This window comes from Canis aureus, chromosome 37 (assembly GCF_053574225.1).
Source record: "Canis aureus isolate CA01 chromosome 37, VMU_Caureus_v.1.0, whole genome shotgun sequence".
Classification (NCBI taxonomy): domain Eukaryota; kingdom Metazoa; phylum Chordata; class Mammalia; order Carnivora; family Canidae; genus Canis; species Canis aureus.
The window spans coordinates 9,896,860-9,912,554 of record NC_135647.1 but is presented as its reverse complement, the minus strand read 5'-3'; the positions used below and the strand labels follow the sequence as shown (position 1 = coordinate 9,912,554).

General features: G+C 39.5%; 1 protein-coding gene across 5 annotated transcripts in view; it reads right to left on the bottom strand.

Annotated features, from left to right (window-relative positions):
- The window catches only part of KIF13A (kinesin family member 13A), a 211,394-nt gene that overhangs the window by 124,262 nt on the left and 71,437 nt on the right, over positions 1–15,695 (bottom strand). For all 5 annotated transcript variants that reach the window (XM_077886252.1, XM_077886253.1, XM_077886255.1 and 2 more), the window contains exon 3: positions 2,553–2,565. In XM_077886252.1, coding sequence (XP_077742378.1) covers positions 2,553–2,565 — 13 coding nt within the window. The remainder of the gene's footprint in view (positions 1–2,552; positions 2,566–15,695) is intronic.

The following is a 15,695-nucleotide window of genomic DNA, read 5'->3' as shown; positions in this document are numbered from 1 at the left end:
CTTCCCTCTCTTTTTTTCCCCTTACCATATGTTCATCTGTTTTGTTTCCTAAATTCCACATGAGTGAAATCAAATGGTATTTATCTTTCTATGACTTATTTTGCTTCACGCAATACTCTCTAGCTCCATCCATGTTGTTGCAAATGGCAAGATTTCATTCTTTATGATGGGTAATATTCTGTTGTATATGTACACCACATCTTCTTTATCCTTTCATCAGTTGATGGACACTTGGGTTCTTTCCATAGTTCAGTTATTGTTGATAATGCTGCTATAAACAGCAGGGTCCATATACCCATTGAATATGTATTTTTTACCATTTGGCTAAATATATAATGGTGCAATTGCTGGATCATAGGGTAGTCTATTTTTAACTTTTTCAGGAACCTCCATATTGTTTTCGAGAGTGACTGCACCAAGTTGCATTCCCACCAACAGTGCAAGAGGGTTCCCCTTTTTCCACATCCTCACCAACATCTATTATTCTTGTATTGTTAATTTAGCCATTCTGACAGGTGTGAGGTGGTATCTCATTATGGTTTTGATTTGTACTTCTCTGACGATCAGTGATGTTGAGCATCTTTTCATGCATCTGTTAGCCATCTGGATGTCTTTCTGGGTATCTTCTTTGAAAAACGCCTATTCATTTCCTCTGCCCATTTCTTACCTGGACTATTTGTTTTTTGGGTATTGAGTTTGAGAAGTTCTTTGTAGATTTATCAGATATGTCATTTGCAAAAAAATCGAATTGTTCTAAATCAATAAAATTTTATGTAATCATCAAAAACACTTTTTCCTTTCCTGTTTGCTATCAATGTTACAATTTCTGCAAGAAAAGACCTTATTTATTTTAATGTCTTTTTTCAAAATACGACTCTATTGGGTCACTTATTTAATTTCAAGATGATCTTTATACTTCTCAGGTGTGCCTTACGACATGTATGTGTGTGTGTGTGTATATATATAAGTATATATGTATATATATAAAAGCGGTAATTTCACAAGGATTTTATTTTGAAAATCTCATGATACTTCTTAGTAACTATCAATAGAACACTTAGGGAAACCACTAAGCTCTATATACTGAGTAGAAAGGAAATTTTTGTGTATGAAGAATTAGTGATTCTTTAAAACTGTATTTTTGTGCCTTTTTGTAATTTTAGTGCTCCTCCTTCACTAAGGAGCCATATGTGGAATTGATTAGGATCTCATTGCCTTTTTCTGTGGGGCAAGAATTAAATGTATCACAAGGTGGACAGTTTGTTCTGAAACCTCCAGGACTTACAGTAAGAGAAGGAAGAACTACTTAGGGGAACTCACATTTTTCTGAGTAACAGAGACACTTTTTTGGTTGTAGCTCTTGGGGGACTATATGTCCACATCAGTAAGTACTCAAGGAGAACGTCTGATTCCTCAGAGTTGGCCAGATGCCAGTGCTTACATTTCTATAACATCTTTTATTTCCTCTTTCTTAAAAGAGCTCATAGTATGTGCTCCATATGTACCTTCCTTGCTGGAGTTGAAACTCTTCATGCCAAGGACAATTCCTTTATCGCCCCCAATAAACATAAAGGATGACATTCAGCATTTGGGTGGGTTTCCATTTCTAAAAGCTAAGTTAGAGTTTCCTTCATACCCCCAGAGGCACATAAGCCAAATTTATTATAGATTCCTTACCCTCCCCAGCATGTCTTATATTCTAACCATATAATGGTGGAGGTTGGGGGGTGAGGGGGGGAGTGGTTATCCTGTCTTGATTCCATCTCAAAGCTATAACCAGCATTATTGGTCAGGGAGTGGTTGAACTTCTCCTTCCTTTTGGCACTAGGTGTCCCTTTGGTACACAATAAAATACTCACTGGTAACAAAATCAGCCTTCAATTATTCAGGAGTTGGTCATTCAGATCCCTTCCTTCTCATATTCTTTTTCCCCCACCTAGCCTCTAACTTACGGGTTACTCACTGGTGAACATGCCATTGAAGACTGGCCAGAGCAAGAACAACTCTAGTCAGTGGAGTCTGGAAGGGGCAAGAAACTCCAATGGAGCACACAGAGTTGGTGGGTGGCTAAAACACTATCTGAAAGTGGAGAATTTTCCCAATCCTATTAACTATTCTTGGTAGGATACAGAAAAGATTATCATCCAGTCAATCATCATTCTATGATGTCACCAGTTTGGTCTATTTTCTAGGTAGTGATACTCTATAGTCCCAGCTTCTCCACTTACCCAATGTGCAAAATAACACACTATTTCACTCTCTGAGCCTCATTTCATCATCAATAAAACAGAAACAGTAAGCTGACAGATTTGCTCTGAGGACCAGAGCATTAATTCCAAGAATGAGATAATGTATGTAAGTGCTTTGTGAATGTAGAGGAGCATTCTAATTTTATGTCATTACACACGTAGTTTTTTTCATGGTTTAAGTTTTAATTAGAATGCTGATTTTTCTTCCAATAGGAGAGGTGTTCCACATGGGTTACTGTGATGGATGAAGTCCTGGACATTTGTGCACTTAGTATGCATGCCAAATTCTGCATCACTGCTTACCTTGGGAGGTTTCCTTAATGATGGAAACAAAAATTCAGCAGCAGAAGTAGAAAGGGTTGTCAACACAGCAGCCACATCAGAGGGAAGCAATGAAAGAGAAAAAACATAAGGGAAACTCAGCATCTTGATAACATGATCTGAAAGATACTCTACAAAGATGAGAAGCCAAATTCACTTCACTGCCTGAAGTGATAACCTATTATATTTTGTGTGAGTGTGAAAAAGTATTACATTTGTTCAATGGGGTGCCTGGGTGGTACAGTTGGTTAGGCGTCTGACTCTTGGTTTCAGCTCAGGTCATGATCTCAGGGTCACGGGATCAAGACATGAGATTGGCTCCACACTCAGCGGAGAGTCTGCTGGAGATTCTCTCTCTCTCCCTCTCCCCCGCCACCCCCCACCAAATGATTAAATAAATCTTTAAAATAAATAAATAAAAGCCATGGTTCTCAACAATTTTCACATATTTCAACACTGAAGAGAAATTTAAGAAATTTATGCCTTCCCCCCCAATCACCAGCCACACACGCACTTTTTTAAACTTTCACTTTTGCATGTTGATATCTCAAAAATGACTGAAATTGCCACCTGGAGGAAAACTCTAAAAAGCAAACAGTTTTCAGAGTAACAAGCCAGTAGGCTGACCGGCTGGCTCTGCATATGTTTTCCATGTATATAAAATTAAAGAGCTGAACTATGATTTTTATATAATGCGATCCTATGGTGGTTCGGCACCTTCTTGATGTGGTTGTTTTTAACCAACCTCCAGTATCATCCATTCATAAATCGTGAAATTACTGTTAAATAGAAATGAGGGAATTTTTCCTGTGGCTTTATTCCTTCTTCATGAGGAATAAAATCTGGAGAAAAACAAAATGGATTTTCCAGGGCAGAGGGCATGAAAATCAAAAGGTAGAGGCAAAAATAGCACAGTGACCTTTCTCCAGCTTTGCGCCCAACACTTGGCAAGGAGCTCTGAGGGCCCTAGATAAAACCCAGAGCTCAGTAGCAAGAGAAGAATGTCCATTGATTTTTTTATTCCAAAAGCAGGTAGACAACTTGAATGTTTTAAATGTAGGGGAAGAAAACCATGACATTCCTATAATGATCATGCTGAAATACCATCTTCTTGAAATTGTATGACTGAGCTAAAAGGATCCCTTAGGTCATTACCTCAGACAGGCACAATGAGAATGTGATTTTTTTTAATCTTCAGGTTTTATTTATTTATTTAAAAGATTTTATTTATTTATTTGACATAGACAGAGAAAGAAGTGAGAGCACAAGCAGGGGGAGAGGCAGGCAGAGGGAGAGGGAGAAGGCTCAGCAGGGAGCCTGACATGGGACTCCATCCCAGGACCCTGAGACCATAACCTGAGCCAAAGGCAGATGCTTCACTGAGCCACCCAGGTGCCCTGATCTTCAGGTTTTAGAGGGGAACCCTCTCTAGAAAAACTGGTATCTCTGGCTGCCATCAAATAAGTCTCAACATTCTGTCTACCCTTTCAAACAGGATAAACATTTATGAATGTTAGAATAAAAATGCATGACTGCTTTTAATTCTAACAAAGCAACAGAGCTTTGTGCATAAACTTTGGAGATTTCTGCCAAGAAACTTTCCTTAAGTGGAACACTGCTCTGGAGGGCATCAGTTCCGAGCAGGTACAACAATAATAAAAACACTGTGCACAGTACTTTTGACTAAACTTTCTCTTATTTTAGTTGCTTTACTTTTTAAAAGCCATTTAAATCACTGCTTTATTTAACAAAGGACAGAGAAGCGACTTGGGAGATCATAAGGCAATCAGATGAGACAGCATGGACCAAGTTAATAAAATAAACATTTCACATTAAGGCTACAATGAGCCAAGCAACCTAATGGGGGTAGAACGTGCTAACAGGAATCACAGGGATCTCTCTAGAGTTTTCGTGTGCTCCCTTTATGCCGCAACTGTATAAATGATCAGCAGCACCAGCAAAGAACAAATGCTGGTTTGTAACCAGTAGTATATTTATCTCCTGAGTTGTCTAACAATAAAGCTATTCTATCTTCAGTGATGTTCCAGTGTGGCTTTCTTTATTTGTCTTAGGCAACCAATCTTATTTCAGCGTTATAAATATTATTAAAAATATACACCTTTCACTTAGAGAGACAGCACATAATATGGGAATGGCAACATGCTTCTGCTACCTTTTTCTCTGTTTCTCAGGACTGCTGAAGAATAAATAGAGGGGTTGATTGAGCCTGGATGGCTCAATCAGTTAAGCATCTGACTCTTTTTTCAGCGCAGGTCATGATCTCAGGGTTGTGAGATTGAGCCCCATGTCAGGCTCCACGCTGGGCGAGGAGCCTGTGTAGGACTCTCTCTCTCCCCTTCCCTCTGCCCCTCCTCCCCTCTTCTCCCGCTCTTTAAAAAAAAAAAAAAAAAAAAAAAAGAATAAATGGAAACTAGGAAGCATGGGTAAAAGGGAAGTCACTAAATGGACCTGATGCTATCCAAATTTACTCATCATTTAGTTTAGAACAAAGATCCTTACTAAAGAAGGAAAAGTAAGTCACTCCATGTGCTACAACTGTACTTCATAATTGGTAAATCTTTCTTAAAATTTAAATTAAGAGTCCAGCAATGAAGTCATCCTAATTCAGAACCATGATTTACTATCCCAGCCCCCAGAGGCTACATGACATTCTCTGGTAGTCGTGAAGAAAAATGTTTCCAATATGAGTAATACTTATACTATAACTAACTATAGTATGTTATCCCTTGAAAAAAATTAGTATGAAATGACACTGTAAAGATAAAAGCTTTCATACATGTATATGAAAAAGGATGAATAATATCAATCATGTATCACAAATATACTCAATATTAATATTTTTAAATTAAGGCCTCATTGATTTTATCAGTAAAGTCATCTCAACAAAGAGTTTCATCTAACTCTCAGTAAGGTCCAGCCTATGGCAGATCCCGGCATGGCTCAGAAAGAGGAAACATCCTTGGCCAAGCAAACATTCAATTAACTATAAAGAACATCCCCCTGCAAACAGACCCCACTGACCCACAGAGAGACTTGGCTGCTGACTTATCAGAGAGTGGAGCATTCTGTGGACACTCAGAGAAAGGAAGGTATGTGTACCAACCACTACTCTCCACTTCCCATCTCATTCAGCTTCAAAATAAGTCCCTGTTTTAAAAACCCTGTAATCCGGGATCCCTGGGTGGCACAGTGGTTTGGCGCCTGCCTTTGGCCCAGGGCGCGATCCTGGAGACCCGGGATCGAATCCCACGTCGGGCTCCCAGTGCATGGAGCCTGCTTCTCCCTCTGCCTATGTCTCTACCTCTCTCTCTCTCTCTCTCTCTCTCTCTGTGACTATCATAAATAAAAAAAAATAAAAAATCCTGTAATCCTCTATAAGTTATGATGGGGTGTGTGTGTGTGTATGTCTTCCAAAGAAATAAAGCAAACACAATTTGGCATTTTAGAAGCCAACAAGGTTGTGTTTCTAGATCCTAGGATTTGGAGAGAAAATAAGGACGTACACGTTGCGCTGGCGCTCAAGTGCCCTCAATAAATGTTAGCCATGATGTTTATGGTCCTGTGCATGCTAGGTCACCCGAGGATCACATCCAAAACTTAAACACTAAAACAAAATAGAATGAGGGGGTTGGACTAGAACGTCTCCAATCTCTTCCTACTCAGGAACTGTTTCACAGTAATATATGATGTTAGAAACGCTGGTAGGAATTATTTGAGCCATTTTGTAATTTTGTACAGTCCATGAAGAAGGAAGTTATTTTTAAATCAAATGTACAATTTTCAGTAAGTGTATCATTTCAAAATTTTCCCTAACATTTATTACATGTGAAAAGAAATTTTGACTTCTGCCCATTTTCCAAAAGAAAGAAAGAAAGAAAGAAGAAAGAAAGAAAGAAAGAAAGAAAGAAAGAAAGAAAAGAAAAGAAAGAAAAAAAGAAAGAAAGAAAGAAGAAAAGAAAAGAAAAGAAAAGAAAAGAAAAGAAAAGAAAAGAAAAGAAAAGAAAAGAAAAGAAAAGAAAAGAAAAGAAAAAAGAAAAGAAAAGAAAAGAAAAAAAGAAAAGAAAAGAAAAGAGTAGTAGTTGTACATGGATGGTAGCTCTATTCTACAAAACACTAAAGCTGCCTTTCTCTCTCAGGATAAGCAAGTCTGTGGATCCCTTTAAGGTCACCCATATCAGGTATATTCAACACACAACCCCTGTCATTTCCATGCCTTTATGCCATTTCTGTCTCCCCGGTCTGCCAGACCAAATTTTCCTACTCTCCAAGACATAGATCAAAGCTCAGGTCAACTACTTCAATTTCTCGAGTGTTGTTTTGAGAACACCTTGCCTTTACCATCACTGGTAGGACCCCCCCACACACACACACAGCCAGGATCTCTATGGTTGACAAAACAACTTAGCACTTACAAGCACACACAAAGTCCTGTAGCCTTCAGTAATTCTATCTTTGAATCTCATGTATCCTTAAAATTTAAACTCCCTGAAAGGAGAGGTCATGCCATACATGCTACTTCTGTGACCTCCACCCACAATCCCACAGTCATGCAGAACTGAAAGCATTACAAGAACTCAGAACTAATTTTTTACATTAGTGAGTTAAACATAATCCAGATGTGAAGATTTTCTTCAATTACCACCACAATCCCAAAATTTGGGCGCAAGACTGCTTGCATTTAATAGTAATGAGGACTTTAGAGATTGTTAGCAAATGGAGACTTTTCAATGACTTATTTAAAAATAGCTATTTCTCTAGACCAGCATTTCATATTGAGAAGTTCAAATGGATGTTAACAAGGGTTAAACCCTCAAAAGTTTCAGAGGTCAACTAAGTTCAGAACGGTATTTTGGTAAGACTACAGGAGATACACACACAGGGAAATAGGACTGTAAAAATAAGGTGGACCTATACTGGGCCAGGTCTTGAAATGAGGAATTGGTACTTAATTTAGTAGCTACTCCAGACATGGGAAGTTTAACAAACAAGTGAAATAAAGCAGTATAAACAGCATATCACCACAATAACCCTAGAGAGCTGTAGATATTTCCCTATACCTCACATTGGAAGATTTATGGGACAAGGAGTCTTCTGTCCATTTCTTGCACCTTATCAATTATCGTTAGCTACTCAGAAGTTAGATGGCCAAAGACCTCAATGTGCATGAATCCTAAAACGAGTCAATGCTACAAGAGACATGATGGATCAGTGTCGTCTTCTTTTTTTTTTCTTTTTCAGTGTCTTCTTCTGAAACAGGAATTTCTCTTCCATGTGTTAACTACTTTATTGATTTAATGTTGGAGATTGCCACAACTTATATCTGAAAGATGTACGGATATATGACATCCGACTCCTGGAGATTAGTCCAAGGACATGTATTTCATGAAGTCCCTGATCACCATTTCCACTTTCACATAGGGAAGAAAGCACTGAGCTGCCTAAATTGTCCAAGTACTCTGTTAACCAACAAATATTTATTGAGTACCAATTCCTATGCTGCAAAATATAGGTGCTTTGAGGGATGTCCAGGGGAATGAGGGATGCTCTCTAATCCCAAGAGGCTAATACTTTGTGAGAGAGACAGATACACATGCGTATAAGTGACTCTGAGTGGACTGTAATTAAGTGTCACAGCACAGATAGAAACAAAGCTCTATTCTGTCAACAAATATTTAACATCCACTGTGTGCTACTTTGTTGTAGTATAAAAATAAATTAGATATGTTGTCTTTCAAACAGTAAACAGAATTTATATACACATATTACAATATGATGTGATATGCACAGGAACAGCCCCAAAAGGTGAGATCAGTTGAAAAAGAGGGGAAGAGTCTCAGAAGAGAAAACCCCTAAGGAGAATTTAGAAGGCAAAAAGAGTCACCAGTCTGACATGGCAAAGCAATGGCATCCCAATAGGGGCAACTGTCTGTGCAAAAAAAGTATCAGAACATACATCCCAAGTGAAGACCAGAGGATTATAAGATTATTCTGTTGTCAAGTTTAGCAATTTGGCCACAGAAACAGAGATGCTGGGTCATAGGATGATACAGGATTGGGGTTTTGTCAAATAGGTGGGTAGAAAGGCTCCTCTTCAACCAGGATTTATTGACTACAGCTTGAAGTTTTTATGCCTGCGTACGAACAAGTTAATATATCCAAAAATTTAAAACATATAACAAGGACATCTACAAATTATAAAAGCAGAAAGGGCTACGTATGCACTTTGAAGAGCCTATTACAAGAAGGCTTATTACAAACTATTACAAGAAGAATGTAAATGTCAAAAACATTAAATTCCATGACAAAGGCTGGTTTGAAAACTTTAAAAACAAGTTAGGAGATTATAAAGCTCACAGCAAGCTACAGAAAAATTTTTAGAACATACAAAGAAGTCGATTCATTCAAGGGAAGCATTATCTATCAGAGCAGTATTCTAGTTTGCTATGAAAGAGCAGGTCTTCTAGAATCTATTGGGTTTAAGATACATAATTAATATCATTTTTCAGTTGTGTTTCTCTTAATCCCCTACCCCTATAAGACTTTGATCTTGCCACCTATGGACTTTGCTAACTGTGGTGCTTTTCAAGAACACAAATCCTAGCGGTGGGTGAAAGGCTGATATGGTTCAGCGGGATGACCCAATAGGGCCCAGGTTGAGTAGAGAAGGATGTGAAAAGTCAGGAGGCAGACAGACTAGGAGAAAATGGAAAGATGAGAAACTCATGGCCTGGATAAAATTAAAGGGCAACGATGCTGGTGTGGTGGAAAGAGAAGATGTGACAGTCAATGCGCAAGATACAGTATTTCAGAGGTAGAATGTTTCAGGGTGTTCTAAACTCTGACTTGGTCATAGTTTCACACACCTGTGAAATGGAATGGCCCTTACAAGGGTGTCTGGCGGGATTAACTGATACCATGCGACTCGATCTTGGGGTCGTGCGTTCAAGCCTCATCTTGGGTGAAGAGTTTACTTAAAAAAAAAAAAAAACAAACAAACAAGCTACCCTTTACTGAATTCTAACTATGTACCAGATATGTTTCTATTATTTCCACTTAATTTAACTCATTTAACATACCTGATAACCCTGTAAGGCTCTCTTTATCATTTTTCAGATAAAAAATACCAAGGTACAAGTACAACAATGGCATGACTTGCTCAAAGTCACACAACTGGCAGCAGTGCCATTAGATTCAAATCTGGGCAGTTTCTAGCTGTATACCCCAAGTCTACTCCCCAACACACACATTCCAAACAGCTAGAGTATTGCGTCTCTTGAGTCTGGAAGAATTCAGTGAAAGCTCTGTAAGCTTAGGGCACTGGCTGGCAATCCATGTAGGTGCTGGTAATGTGAAATGTCCATCTCAAAGAGATGATCCATGTGGTTAATGGCATCAATTACTGCTCCGACTGTGCCAAGGCCTTTCATAAAAATATAGGAGAATCTCAAAGGAGAAATGGCTTTAGTGTACAAGAAAGGAGTGGCAGTAGAAGGCTGCAAACTACCACTTCCCTCAGGACGGCAGAAAATTGAGCACTTCTGGATTAAGCTATCAATAAAGCCACAAAAAGTGCATGTAGATGCACTGGGAGCAAATCTTAGGCAGGGAACAGCCAAAACAAAATTGGAGAGCACACGATATGTTCAGGAAGTAGCAGGTGGACAGAGGTATTTGAAAGCAATAAAAGAAATAATACATAACAACTCAAGTGCATGGAGCACTGGACACCATGCTGACTTTGACTTTTTCCAGAAGCAACTGCCATAGACGGTTTGTGCAATGAGAATAACACAGTCAGATGTGTTTTAAGAAGGGGGAGGGAGGGAGGCCGGCCACATGATCTACAGGGTCAGCAGAGAGATACGAACTAATGATTCTCGAAGGGGCACCAATCACCACAAAGTTGGCACCACTGCAAAGACAAGAGAATGGAGAGGACAAAAGACATTTATTTTGAAGGAGGAATCTGTTAGACCTGCTGACTGGGGCAGCCCTGGTGGCCCAGCGGTTTGGTGCTGCCTGCAGCCCAGGGTGTGATCCTGGAGACCGGGGATCGAGTCCCACGTCGGGCTCCCTGCATGGAGCCTGCTTCTCCCTCTGCCTGTGTCTCTGCCTCTCTCTCTTTCTCTTTCTCTCTCTCTCTCTCTGTCTGTCATGAATAAATAAATAAAATCTTAAAAGAGAAAAAAAAAAAAAAAAAGACCTGCTGACTGGCATGGCCCACCCGCCCAGCCTCCCGACCATGACCAGCCTCCCCACGATGACGGCAAGGATGGAGACACTGCTGGGGACTGTAGAGTGAGTGCACACGGTCCTTCCATCTCAGATCTTAAGGCAGATCTGATGAGAAGCATGGAGGCTAAGACAGCTTTAATTATCTTAGTGTTTAGTATGTTGTGAGTTTAAAATTTTAATTCCAAATGCATTTGTAATAAAATCCCAATAATCCAAATATTCCTTTACAAAGAACTGCTTTATTTATTTATTTTAATTTAAATTCAATTTGCCAACATATAGTACAACACCCAGTGCTCATACAATCAAGTGCCCTCCTTAGTGCCCATCACCAAGTGAACTGCATCATTTAAAAAATTATCAGTCCACTTAACCTGCTTTTATTTGCAATAAAACTCAAAAAGAAAAACAATTAATATTGTATTGGAATGGAAAAACTTATGGTTTGAATTTTTCTTTTTGGTATATTTGCACTATATCCTTCTGGCATGACTACATGGAATTTCTTTGTTTTGTTTTTGTTTTTGTTTTTAAGATTCTATTTTTGGGGGACACCTGGGTGGCTCAGCAGTTGAGAGCCTACCTTTGGCCCAGGGCATGATCCCAGGATCCAAGATCAAGTCCCACATCGGGCTCCTTGCAGGGAGCCTACTTCTCCCTCAGCCTGTCTCTGCCTCTCTCTCTCTCTCTCTCTCTCTCTCGAATAAATAAAATCTTAAAAAAAAAAAAAAAAAAAAAAAAGATTTTATTTTTAAGTAATCCCTACAACCAATACAGGGCTAGAACTTACAACCCAGAGATCAAGAGTCACACACTCCACGGACTGAGCCAGCCAAGAGACCCTGGAATTTCTGGAAGTAAAATAGGATAGTAGTGAAGCATCAGAATTTGGAGCCAAACAACTATAGCTCTGCCACCATCTGACCATCTTAGGTTGGGCAAATTTATTCAACTCCTCTGAGCCTCAGTTTCTGTGTCTATAAAATGGGGATAGAAGAGCACTCCTGCAGGACCAAGAAGGGATGACATGTGGTAGCAAAGCGAACATTACACACCATTAGCCCTTCAGGATGACACTTGCAAAATGTCAAGATAGCTCAAACTCCATTTCATCTAGGAAAATGTTACAGAGAGGTGAAGAATGAGAACACTTTTTTTGGTGATAGAGAAAATTCATGATGTTAAAAACATACTCTTCAAACAAGGAAAGAATGTTGATAACTATTAGAGCATAACTAACAGATACACAGATGGTCATTATGGTCTTTTAAAAAAAGTTCAAGATATTCAAAATATTTTCAATGCTCAGAAATGAGGTTTAGAGAAAAAAAACTTAAACATTAAATTGAATACAACATGTACTGAGTCTTATACTTCCTTGCTGGGGAGAGAATGACTGGGAGGATCGGCAGCACTGAGGACCACCTGGCAGCAACAGAGTTGCCAGCTCCAGGTGGGAGGGGACCCCAGGCTCTGCAAGGTGCCCTGTCGTTCTGTTTACTCCAGTGATGGTGTACCCCAAAGGATGCATCCTACCAAAGCCACAGTGATTTGTGTCTGTGAGGGTGCTTCCAAAACAGGATTTTATCCCTTCTGGAAAAAAAGTTGTTTTTTGTTTTTTTTAAAAAACATGTATCATAAAGGAAGGAAAAGAATAGAAAAAAAATCCCTTGGAAATAATTAGATAAACATGTATAAAGTTGAACACTTTTATAAGAACTAAACTATATTACTTTTTCTAGAAAAGAATCAAGAGCAGGTGTATTAGTGCAAACACTGGAGCACACTCCATCAAGCTGATCACACCTGACGTCTGTTCTCATACCACTGCCCTGAACTACAGGGTGAGTAAAACCCCCATGACAGCTTGCAAAGTGGCCGCAGGAATAATGAGGTAGATTTCTAAGAAAGTCTTTATTAATAAATGACCTCGTATTTAAAAACTTGTCACTTATGTTCTCAGTCTAATAAGTAATGGTTATTCACCAAACCACTTGCTAATGGACCTGGAATGGAAGTACTGTTAAAGCTGGCAGGGGTCAGCAGCAGAAACAGAACCCAGGGAGCAAATGGATTCGGTTCCTTTTCCTAAAATGGCAACTTAAATTTTCAAGTGAGTACCAAGGAACAGAATTGGATTACCAATGTAAGATGTGCCCTAGAGGCCAGGATGAATATTTACGGTTTACTACCGAAGTCCACTGAAATAACAGCAAGACTAGGCGATGTAAAAAAATGAAACAAAAAAAACCAAAACCCAAAAAACTGCCATTCTGTTAGTTGTTGTCAAAAATAGCTTCTGCAATAAAGATGTATCAACTTTATAACAGAAGCAATAAACTTCTGAGATAAAGTAATAGCAAAGCCTTTACAATTACCATGGGAGGTTTCCTAATCCACTCAGGTCTTATAAATTAATGGTATTATTTTAAAATTCTGATGATTCCAAAAAGCATTTTAGGCCTTAAGAGTGCGCAAACATAACACAATAAAATTCTAACTTTTTAAATCATTGTTTTCCTTCTGCACAGTTGTCTACAATTGTCTGCCACCCAGCAAGACGTAATGTAGATGACCTAGGCCATACCATTTGCACTCACTTAGGGAAGACCTGCAGTGAAGACTCTCTACTTGGAACTGACTTAAGCCCCTTTGGTATGCATCAAATGGCTTACAAATAATTTGTATTCAGTGAAGTCTGGTTAAAGGACCCAATCAACCAATGGGTTACCACCAACCTCTCCTAATACCAGGTTCACCTCTCTATAACACTGGTAACTATAACTATGCTTCTAAAAAAAAAAAAAAAAAAAAAAAAAACTCTGTTGGCTAAAAATACTTTTTTAATAAACAGAATTAAAGTCATTCGAGTGGAGTCTAACTTCTCTAAAAACCCCAACCCCAGAGGAAGGGTGAGGGTGAGAGATTAAACCAATCGCCAATGGCCAGGGATTAATCAATCCTGCCTTCTTCAATCATAATGAACCTTCATAAAATCCTAACAGATGGGGTTCAGAGAGCATCCAGGTGATGGAGGTACTGGGAGGGGGGCATACCCAGAGCAGACACGAGGACTGTGTGCCCCTTCCCACATACACCTTGCCCTATGTCATCTCTTGCATCTGGCTGTTTGAGATAGATCTGAATAAATAATAATAATAATAATAATAATAATAATAATAAACTGATAACCTAGCAATAGACTGTTTTCCTGAGTTCTCTGAGCCACTGTAGCCAATTACCAAACCTGAGGAGGGGGTTGTGGGAACTTAGGTCAGTCAGAAACGCAGGGGACAACCCAGGACTTACACTGGCACCTGAAGTGGGGATGGAGGAGGAGGAGTCTCCTGGGACTGAGTCCTTGACCCCTGACATCTGACACTGACTCCAGGTAGATAGGTGTCAGAACTGAATTGAATTGTAGGACATCCCGCTGGTGCCCACAGAGAACTAGGCAACTGGTTGGCATGGGTACAAGCCCTGCTCATTTGGTGGCCAGAAGTATGGAGAACAGAGTGACAAAACACAGTTTTTCCCTTTCTAGTCATTACTACTTGAACAAATCTGGAAATATCTCCAGCTCTGTGCTCCTGAGGGCAGGTGTCAGTCCACGAACAATGCCAGTCCTGGAGGAGTTAAGAAGCTTTTCCAAGTTCCTGGCCATTCTCATCCTCCTTTAGAGGTAAAATGCCATGATGCCATCCCTCATCCAACACTTACAAAAGTATCTGTCCCTGATGGATTAGAAATTAAAAAGGAAAAAGAAATGGTCCTTTGAAAGTTTTTTTTTAATTGCTGCCCAGAAGCCAAGTAGATGTTTCAGAGAAAAGTTTAATTTCTATATAATCAATTGGTAAAAAAAAAGGATTACATGGGGCAGCAGGTGGCTCAGTGACAGTGTCTGTCTTTGGCTCAGGTAGTAATCCCGGGGTCCTGGGATCCAGTCCCACATCAGGCTCCCCACAGGGAACCTGCTTCTCCCTCTGCCTATGTCTCTGCCTCTCTCTGTCTCTCTCATGAATAAATAAATAGAAAAATCTTTTAAGAAAAAATAAAAGGATTACAATCAAATGCAAACTTTGAAATGAATACACAAGTATATCCACAGTGGTTATCAACCCAATATAATGATGCTCTCATATGGTCTATACACATCTCCAAAATTAAAACAGGTGCACAAAGCAATGGAAAGTTGTTCAAGTTATACAACACTATTTCATGTGATCGCTATCATCACTAACAGCTCCCCTGCCTTTTGCCTAATATGGTCAAAGAAAGGCCCACCTGACTTGTTCTTCCTAACCAAATGCGGCCAACTACAGCTGTGAACCAAGGCCTCTGGGAAACCCATGTGCAGGGGCGTCTCTGTGGAGCCTTCTTGGGGCCACTTGAAGCAACTCCTGCCCCTCATCGCCATAGCTGCAATTCCCAGCCGGGTAAAAGCTGGCAAGAATGCACAACAGCTTAGCCAAAACAAAACCAAGCAGAGAAAAAACATGGCTCTTGGGCAATTTTTTTGCTGCATCTTCAAAAGTATCATGCAGTGAGGCTTTCAAAAAAAAAAAAGGCAGCACAAAGCACCAATTTTTGACTTGAAATCAAGAAGTAAGCACCTCTGTGAGGTCACCCTGAGGCTAATTCTCAGTCTATCTGCTACTAATAGATTTGACCTCAATTAATACTCTGCTTGGAAGAAACATACATTTAACTATCTGGTTATCTCTTTATTTCCAAGACTAGGTCTCCATGGATGTGAGCTTGCACCTTGAGAGCATACACTTATGATAGAGTGCTTATGATCATTTCAATTGCCACCATTAGGGAGTCAGAACCAAACATCATGCCTAATGCAACAGTGTCATAAAAGGA